At 41.4% G+C, this 9,714-nt stretch overlaps 1 protein-coding gene across 1 annotated transcript; it reads right to left on the bottom strand.

Annotated features, from left to right (window-relative positions):
* Positions 1 to 1,143: 1,143 nt before the first annotated feature.
* Positions 1,144 to 5,319, bottom strand: LOC124173690. Its single transcript, XM_046553093.1, has 2 exons — positions 4,883 to 5,319; positions 1,144 to 1,482 (listed from the first exon to the last, which is right to left on the bottom strand). Exons 1-2 carry the CDS (start codon positions 5,270 to 5,272, stop codon positions 1,468 to 1,470), a joined length of 405 nt encoding a protein of 134 aa, XP_046409049.1. The 5' UTR covers positions 5,273 to 5,319; the 3' UTR covers positions 1,144 to 1,467.
* Positions 5,320 to 9,714: the final 4,395 nt, after the last annotated feature.

Here is a 9,714-nt window from a genome sequence, read left to right as displayed (position 1 = left end):
CTGCATCCCTCCCATTGGCTACGAACACTTGATGTGCTCTGAGGAAAGGCAGGCTTTTGAGCGCAATTTCATATTCGGCGTGGCTTTTCAGGACCGGAACAATCGGATCTTTAGTTGAGGAATTTGAAGTGCTTACGTTCGGATTCCGACTGCTGAGGACAAAACCCTTGTGATCCCGGTAACTTCCACGCTTTGCAAGTTAACGCCTTTGCCACAGTTTAGCTCCCAAGGATCTGTTTCCACTAAAAGGGAGCTAAGGTTTCCTCGAGACGCTCTCTGAGGAAGGAATTTCGCGCTTCGTTTCTTGACGAAAATCCCCTGAACCTGGGGCGTAATTTATTCCGCTCCTCGTTTGCTCTCCGTTGGACTGCGTGTTTCGGTGGCGTTTGCAGACGGCGAGGGAAAGGCATCGGCGAGATCACCTTCGCCGGGGCTAATGCGGTCCAACGCCCTTGCTCTTGTTGGTGGGGTGGCGAGATGGAAAGGTGGTCACCTCAATCAGGCGAGAATCAACGTTGCTGGGTGGTGGCGAGTTACTCGAGACTCTGCGGTGGGACACCCTCTGTGACCAATAACCAATTTATGAAATAATACGGATTGTTATATAGTGTGTGAAATTATACTAACTACCCTGTCAGCATTACTCAGTTGCATCAGTCCATAGCAAGTGCAAAAAATATGAGTTTAAGTCATGTGTTTGCTTTTTAGCATAGCATATGATTTTATGTGCTTATTTTATTCGTGGAAGCGACACGAGAATTTAATGGGAAAAGGTGTTACATTTGTTATCAACACCATATCACTTGCAAACTATGCTATTTAAAAATATTTAATTCCCTGTATCGTCTGAAGAAAGGTAATTTGAGAATTCCATTCCGTAAGAATAAATTTCGATGCATAAACACTAAAATGGATTCCATACCATTAAAAACTAAGAATAGTTTTTATATCACTGGATATCCTCTGTACTAAAACTGCTCTTTTTTATCTTCAAACAGACACATTTAATCTTATTAGATATCCTTGAAATACTGGTGTGTTCATTCTCTGCACGCATCAGCAGCTACGGGCAACTATGAGATTTTCTATGTAAAAAAATATCAATTCCTTCCTGTTGCGAATAAGAAATGCATAAGCACCGAGTTCAGAACGAAAGAATCTTTAATTCCACAAGTACAATTTTGTGGTGAGTTCCATTCCCCCGGCTGGGACACGACTGGCGCACGACTGCGACCACTGCGACCGACTGCGACTGACTGCGAATGACTGTCTTGCTTCCGACTGCCTGCCACCGGTGAACTCGTGCGGCTGGCGCGAGACTCGCCTCCAACTTCAGCATAAGCCACACAGCCAAGCTGGCGAGCCGGTCTAGCCGTCTTGATAGTGCTGCCGTCGCCAACATCCCGCCCGCCTTGAAAGCATCGCTTTCAAAGAAAATTCTGCAACTCTCGATTCAAGTTGAGCGAATTAGAGGTATGGCGACTGAAAATATAAATAACACTGTCAATAAATGAAAAAAAAACTACAACAAGAAATTACTCTTCAATGGGAAGGGGACACAGTTTGGATATTGCTCTTTTCCAAACGCCGCAAGCAGTTTTCACAGAAGCCACTCGAACTAGTCCATCCTCTCCGGGATATACTTCGATGACTCGGCCCAAGTTCCACTTCAAAGGAGGAAGATTTTCCTCCTTCAGCATCACCAAATCCCCTGGACTTAGATTTGGTTTCTTCTTTATCCACAATGTCCGCTGCTGAAGACCGGTTAAGTACTCCTTGGACCACCTGCCCCAAAAATGCTGATGCAGCTGCTGGACGTATTGCCACCTAGAAAGTCTGTTTAGTGGCACTTCTCTAAGGTCAGAATCAGCAGCAGCAGTGAGTGGGAATTACCAATTAGGAAATGACTTGGGGTTAATGGGTTAAGGTCATTTGGGTCACATGATAAAGGACACAAAGGACGAGAATTTAGGCATGCTTCGATTAATGTAAGACAAGTATACATTTCTTCATAGGTGAGATGAGCCTCGCCTAAGATACGCCTTAAGTGGAATTTTACAGATTTAACTCCTGCCTCCCAAAGACCTCCGAAATGTGGACTTCTGGGAGGTATGAAATGCCATTTAATGTTGTCTTCAATTAAGAATTTGTTGAGTTTAGCCTCATGAGAAGCTGAAGTAAACAATTTGTGCAACTCCTTGTGTGCACCTTTGAAATTAGTAGCATTGTCAGAGTACAAATTGGCACATTTTCCCCGTCGAGCCATGAACCTCCTCAAACATCCAATAAATGATTCAGAAGTCAGGTTACCAACTAGTTCGAGATGAATTGCCTTTGTCGCAAAGCAAACAAAAACAGCAATATATGCCTTCAATGTAGTGCTGCCTCTACCATTACGACTTCTAATGTGGACAGGACCACAGTAGTCAATTCCAGTGTTCAGGAAGGGACGACTGGGTTGAACTCTCTCCTTAGGAAGATTTCCCATTTTCTGTTCACCAACCTTAGGATTGCATCTGAAACATTTAAGACATTGGTGAACCACCTTTCGAGCGAGAGTTCTTCCATTTAAAGGCCAAAAATTTAATCGAAGTGATGACAACAGCGCTTGAGGTGCACAATGTAAATGCTTGAGGTGCTCTTTCATCGCGATCAGTTTCGACAAGTAATCATTACCGGGCAGTACAATTGGATGTTTGGTATCATAGGATTCTTCAGAAGCCTTGATTCTGCCACCAACTCTGATTATCATATTGGTGTCAAGAAATGGGCTGAGTGTTCTGAGTCTCGATCTTCTTCCCACTTCTCCATCATTAGATAATTCTCTAAACTCCTGTGCAAACATCTGTCTTTGCACCACCTTAATTAACTGCAACATGGCTTGATTGACCTCTTGTGCGGACAAAGGACCAGTGAATCTAACTGATGACCTTGACGAATTATGAAAAAATCTTAAACAATATGCTGTAATTCTTAGTAGCTTGTCTAGCGATGAATATCTATGCAGCAGATCAAACTCCTTGCGAGTGACTAAGAAGACTGTTGTCTTCTTTCGCTGTTCAGGAATAGATGGTGACACCAAAATTGTAGCTGCAGGCCAGGCATCCTCCTGTAATGATAACCATGGGGGACCATTCCACCAAGTGTCATTTGTCAGAATTTCCTGAGGTGATAAGCCTCTTGATACATGGTCTGCAGGATTCTCATTACTTTGGACATGCCTCCAAACACATTCCTTTGTTAGCTCATGGATTTCAGTTACCCTATTAGCAACAAAAGTTTTCCATTGATATGAAGGACCAGATAGCCAAGTTAATACAATCTGTGAATCAGACCACAGTGAAAATTTTCCCTCGAAATTACAAGGCCTTGAAACAGAGTAAATCAGTTTGGATAATATCTTAGCCGCCAGTAATTCCAGACGTGGTATTGATATCTTCTTCAAGGGGGAAACCTTGGACTTGGAGCACAGTAAATGTACGTTATAGCCAGTTTTAGAGGAAGTTCTGATGTATACACATGCTCCATATCCCCCTTCAGAAGCATCACAGAAACCATGTAGGTCAACCATTGATCCTTTCCTTGAATTTGCAAAATCCACCCAGCGAGGCACCTTTAGTTTCTCCAGCAATGGTAACTCTTCCCTGAATTGGCACCAAGCAGCATGCTATGTTGCTGGAAGAGGATCATCCCAATCACCTTTGAGTTCCCATAGCCTTTGAAGAAATATCTTAGCCTTAATAATAACAGGTCCTATAAATCCCAAAGGGTCAAACAGGTGTGCTATGTCTGAAAGCACTGAGCGTCGGGTGAATGGAAATTGTCGAATAATTGGCCTTACAATAATACAAAAAATATCCTGAACTGGTTTCCAAACTAAACCTAAGCTCTTCACTGTGAAGTCACCATCTGAATGCACATGATAATTTATTTCTCTAAGAGATTCAGGGATTCTTGATAACAATGTTACATTATTTGTGCACCATTTTCTAATATGAAATCCACCAAGTTTGAACATACTAATCATTTGTTGATGTATCTCCAATGCCTCTTCAAAGGTGTTAGCCCCGGTTATTAAATCATCTACATAAAAATCCTTCAATGCAATGGCTGATGCTAGAGGAAACTCCCTTGCTTCCTCGTAGGCTAACTGCCGAAGGCACCGAGTGGCTAAGTATGGTGCAGATGATGTACCATAAGTTACGGTTTTTAGCCGGTAAGTCAACAATGGGGAATCTGGAGTAGACCTCCAAATAATCCGCTGTAAATTTGTGTCATCATCATCTATCTTAATTTGGTGATACATTTGTTTAATATCTGCAGTTATTGCATAACGGTGCAGTCTAAATCTGCTCAAAATGGAAAAAATTTCCTCTTGGACCAAAGGTCCCACCATCAGGACATCATTTAGTGATACACCAGATGATGATGGGCAGGAAGCATCAAAAACCACTCTTAGCTTGGTTGTTGAGCTACTGGGTTTAATGACAGCATGATGTGGAATGTAGTATGTGATTCCCTTACTCTCTGGATCTGGTATGACTTCCATGTGAAGTTGTTTCTCGTAGTCATCCATGAATGCTATGTATGCAGCACGATAATTTCTATCCCTCTGTAATCTACGCTCCAGCAACAGGAATCTCCTAATGGCAATGTCTCTTGATTCACCTAACTGTGTAACAGATTCCTTTAAGGGCAATTTTAGAATGAATCTCCCTTCTTTATCTCGCTTGAAGTTGTTGACAAAGTGTTCTTCACATTCTAACTGCTCTGGTGAATGAACTTGTTGCATTGTAGGACATTCTTCTAATTGCCAAAAATGTTGTAATTGTTCATTTATGGTGATGAATGAACTGGTGTAGCTGTGGGTTTCATTAATTACCTCTTTGCTGTTGATTCTTCCTCCAAATATCCAGCCCAATGTTGAATTCCGAAGTGTTGGTATGGTTGGATGAGCCCTGAATTCTCCTGGACACAGCAATTCCCAGAAGACTTCTGCACCAAGCAATCCGTCCACTCTCTGGGGGCGGTGAAAATCTGGATCGGCAAGTTGAATGTCCGATGGTAGCTGCAACCTTGATATATCTATGTGAAGATAGGGAATATCTCGTGAAATTTTGGGTAATACCAAGAAATCCAAAGATACATTGTATCCACCAATTCTGGATGACAGTGTTGCATTAACTATGTGATAAACCTTTGTCTCCGAACCTGAAATACCACACACTGATGAATAACCCCTTTTTCGTTTCAATTGCAAGAATTGTGCCATTCGTTCCGAAATGAAGTTCGCTTGTGATCCTGAATCAAGTAGAACCCTGAAAAGATATTTCTCTCCTTGAAAGTGATAGATCCAAACAACAGCAGTCGACAAAAGTATTGTTTTCTGCTTCTCTTGAGAATGGGTTAAGCATGATAAAGACGATTCTGATTGAGATGATGTAGTCAGTGGCTGAGATTTTGTGACTAACTCTTCACCTTGAACATCACTGTTTCCTGATGATGGTTGACGAGAGAGATGAAGAAGCGTATTGTGCCTTTGATTGCAAGTCCTACATGAGCTTGACGTGCAATCCTTAATATGATGACCTGATTTCAAACAATTAATGCATAAATTTAATCGTTTGGCATCAGCAAGTCTATCTGGAACTGATTTGTTCAAAAATGATTTGCATTGATACAACTGGTGAGTCTTGCAACAAAGTTTGCATTTTAAATTAATTGAAACATGCGCTGCATATGAGCTCCGTTTGTTCTTATTGAACGATGCTAAAGGTGTCTTAGTCCCACGCTGGACATCAACCGTTTCTAAAATTTGGCATCTATGCTGTAAGAAATTTATCAGTGCGTCACCGTCAGGCAATTCATTACCGAAAAGTGTGGATTCCCAATCCTTGTACGTTACTGCATCTAATTTACTGGTAACTAAATGCAAAATGATCGCATTCCAACTGTGCGTTGGTTGACCTAAAGCCGTAAGAGCTCTGATATTTTTATTAGTTTCATCAAGTAATTTTCGTAAAGAAAATGATGACTCCCTTTCAACTCTTGTCATGTCAAAGAGAGCCTTCACATGCCTGCTTATTAAGTACCTCTTGTTTTCGTAGCGTTGCGTCAGAAGATCCCATGCGATTTTATAGTTCTCAGCTGACACGTTCAATGATGCCAAAACTTGAAATGCTTCTCCGCTCAAGGCTGAACGAAGGTAATGAAATTTTTGAATACTCGGGAGTGCTTCGTTTTCATGTATTAGACTACGAAAAGTATCATAGAAATTCATCCATTCATCGTAATTTCCCGAAAAGGATGGTAAATTAATGACTGGCAATTTGACTTGATCAGTTAACCGTCGGGAATTTAACTTGCCAGCATTTCCTTCACGTTGAGAATCAAGAAGAACTGACTGTGCGCGAGCAGACAATTCATAGTATAACTCCTCAAACAAGTCTCTTTCATTAGTTTCAGTAGAGGTATCCTCTTGAAAAAGTTCAATTTCTGATTGTACGGCTTCAAATGCTTGCCAAATTTCCTCCAATTTCTCGTAGCGTACCTTTAATTGCATAAGATCCACGTCTTCCGAACTGGTATCTAAGAAATTCTTAAATCTGGTCAGCTTAGCCTTAATCTGACCACGTTTATAAGTCAATTCCCTTAATTTTTCCATTTGAACGACATATGACGGCAGTTGACAGTAACTTGTTCATACAGGTGTTATGACTACTGCCCCCAAAGTTCATTTACAACGAAAGCATATGCCTTACTGGGTTATTAGGTTGGGTAACAGTGGTAGGAAAAACCATAGAGGAATTAACGAGATAATAAGAGGGAAGCACTCACTGCTTACCGAAACGAGGAGACCTTTCACGTCGTTGAATGAAACCAGCTTGAAGTTGATATTGGTGATGAGTATGTGATGCAAATGGCTGCCCCAGCTGCTCGAAGCTCGTTGACCGAAGGTATGGACGTGATGCGATGAAATCAGCTGCTGATATGCTGCCGAAAGCGAAGTGATGAAAAATTTGCGAATTGATTCTGAATTACGGCACTAAACGTGACTACGAAACGTATTACATTAACATCCGGCCCGAAGGACCAACAAAATGTTGCGAATAAGAAATGCATAAGCACCGAGTTCAGAACGAAAGAATCTTTAATTCCACAAGTACAATTTTGTGGTGAGTTCCATTCCCCCGGCTGGGACACGACTGGCGCACGACTGCGACCACTGCGACCGACTGCGACTGACTGCGAATGACTGTCTTGCTTCCGACTGCCTGCCACCGGTGAACTCGTGCGGCTGGCGCGAGACTCGCCTCCAACTTCAGCATAAGCCACACAGCCAAGCTGGCGAGCCGGTCTAGCCGTCTTGATAGTGCTGCCGTCGCCAACACTTCCCACGTCGCAGGAAATATCCGGTGATCAAGGTGATTGTGATTCGAATGGTAATATCTGCAACTGTAATAGATCACGAAATGTTCGCAACTCATCCACTGAATTTCCGCCATCACTATATTTCCTGGTAGTGCTGAAATGGATTGCGATAAATATTATTTTATGCTTGCTAACAAGGCTTTACGAGTGGGTTGAGCCCTTGAAACTAATTTTGCTCCAATGAATTCCACTCCAATATTTCACCGCACCGCGAAATAAGTCTGCTGAAAAGTGCCGCTGATACTGCGACCCCTCTCTCCGCCTCCAATTCTCTGCACGAATCTCGGGCGGGTTTATGTCATTTCTTGCTCTGGGATCTCCCGTGAAAAGTTCTTCGCGAAGTGCTAACGGATTCATTGTGATGGTAATGGCTCCTAATTTGTTTCCCAACTGCCCTGGACGCCTCGCGCGAATTACTAAGGAGACTAAGGTCGGGGGCAGCATTGTCTCGAAAGCCACGGAGCGTCAAGTAGAGCTGACATGAATTCGTCTAGGGATTGATCAGAATTACTCATTTTTGCGTCATCATTCAATTATGCTGGAAACGTACTTTGAAAAAATTGGCGCAATTCTCCAGATTTTTTTTAACTCGTCGAAAATCAAGAAACATATCATACAAGAAAAATATAAAAAAGTCAAAAATGATTATTCTCACATCGATCGTGTGATGACTAAACATTTTTTGCCAGACTTTGATTTCATTCTTCAATATATGTGGTACATTTTTGAATAAGAAAAACCTGAATGATTTTCCATTCCTTGTTGTAGTTCTGTTTATTGAGAGGAATTTTGATGAGTCTATTGATTAAATGATGGAACGCTGCTGTCTTGTGTTGGAAGGGGTGGCATGAGTCTGCGGGAATGGTAACGTCGGTGGAGGTGGGTTTTCGGTAAATATCAAAATAATAATAATAATAATAATAATTTATTAATTTGCCAGACGACAAGTATTGTACATACATTGTATATGGCACGTCATGAATACAAAATCAAGTTATATACAAAATGGCAGTTTAAATACAAAGGCAGTTACAAAGATAAATATTCATCAACTGAGTAGAAACAATTGGATAATAAAAAGTTTTTACACTTCGTTTTGAAGGTCGACAAACTCATGGGAGCTTTTAGGTTCTTCGGAAGCTTGTTATAAAGCCTTAGAGTCATTGTTTTAAAGCCACAGATAGCTTTCTTAGTACGTACAAATGGGATATGCAAGTCTCCCTGCTGCCTAGTACCCTGGTTATGAATATCCGAGTTTAGCGCAAAGTCCTTAAAGTTTGACTTGGCATATAATAAAACAGAAAGTATGTAGACACAGGGAATGGGTAGCACGCGGAGACATTTAAACAAAGGGCGACATGGGGTTCTACATGGTTTGTTTGCAATCAAACGTATAGCTCTTTTTTGGATTTTAAAAATGGTCACTGCATGGGGTGAAGAGCCCCAGTGTAGAATGGTGTATAGTAAATGGGGGTAGAATTCCCCATAGTAAATAATTAGAAGAACATCAATGGATACAGTGGATCTAATTGATCTGATTAGGAAACACTTAGAGCTAAGATGACCAGCTAGATTAGAGACAAGTTTTTCCCAGGAAAGATGCGCATCGATATTCATTCCCAGAAACATGGTGTCGTCAACCTGTGGAATACATGTTCCATTTAGGTCAACATTAAGCAAACTAGGGGTTTTGTTGAAATTAGAGAAGTAAATAAGTTGGGATTTTGTGACATTGAGATTAAGGCAATTCAATTTACACCAAGTAAGAACCTGATCGGAGACAAAGTTGGCTGCTGTATGTAACCCTTTGACAGTTGAGGACGTTATAATAAAATTGGCATCATCAGCATATAATACTGGATGAATACCAGTTGCAGAGGATACAAAGTTGGTGAGGTCATTTATGCATAATAAAAATAGAATTGGGCCAAGAATAGATCCTTGAGGAACACCTTGGGTCAGAAATTTCGGAAGAGAATTAAACTTATGACCATTCGACACCACTGAGACAATTTGAGATCTATTGGAGAGGTATGATTCTACCCAGTGAAAGGGAATACCTCTTATGCCAAAAGAGGGTAACTTATTCAGCAAGATACGGTGGTTGACACTGTCGAAAGCCTTGGAGAAGTCATAAAATATGCCAAGTACTTCCGTTTTGCGGTCTAGTGCTGTTAAAATTTTGTCGACTACCTGGGCAATAGCATGACTGGTAGATCTGTACTTACGGAAGCCATATTGAAAAGGTGATAGGAAGTTGTTTGACTCTAAATAAGAGGTCAG

The sequence above is a fragment of the Ischnura elegans genome, chromosome 1 (genome assembly GCF_921293095.1).
Source record: "Ischnura elegans chromosome 1, ioIscEleg1.1, whole genome shotgun sequence".
NCBI lineage: Eukaryota > Metazoa > Arthropoda > Insecta > Odonata > Coenagrionidae > Ischnura > Ischnura elegans.
Note: the sequence above shows the minus strand (reverse complement) of the source record. Positions and strands in the feature narration are given on the sequence as shown.

Bases quoted from the DNA above. Each gene is read 5' to 3' on its own strand.
- LOC124173690 (XM_046553093.1), bottom strand. From the start codon at position 5,272: ATGGCACAATTCTTGCAATTGAAACGAAAAAGGGGTTATTCATCAGTG.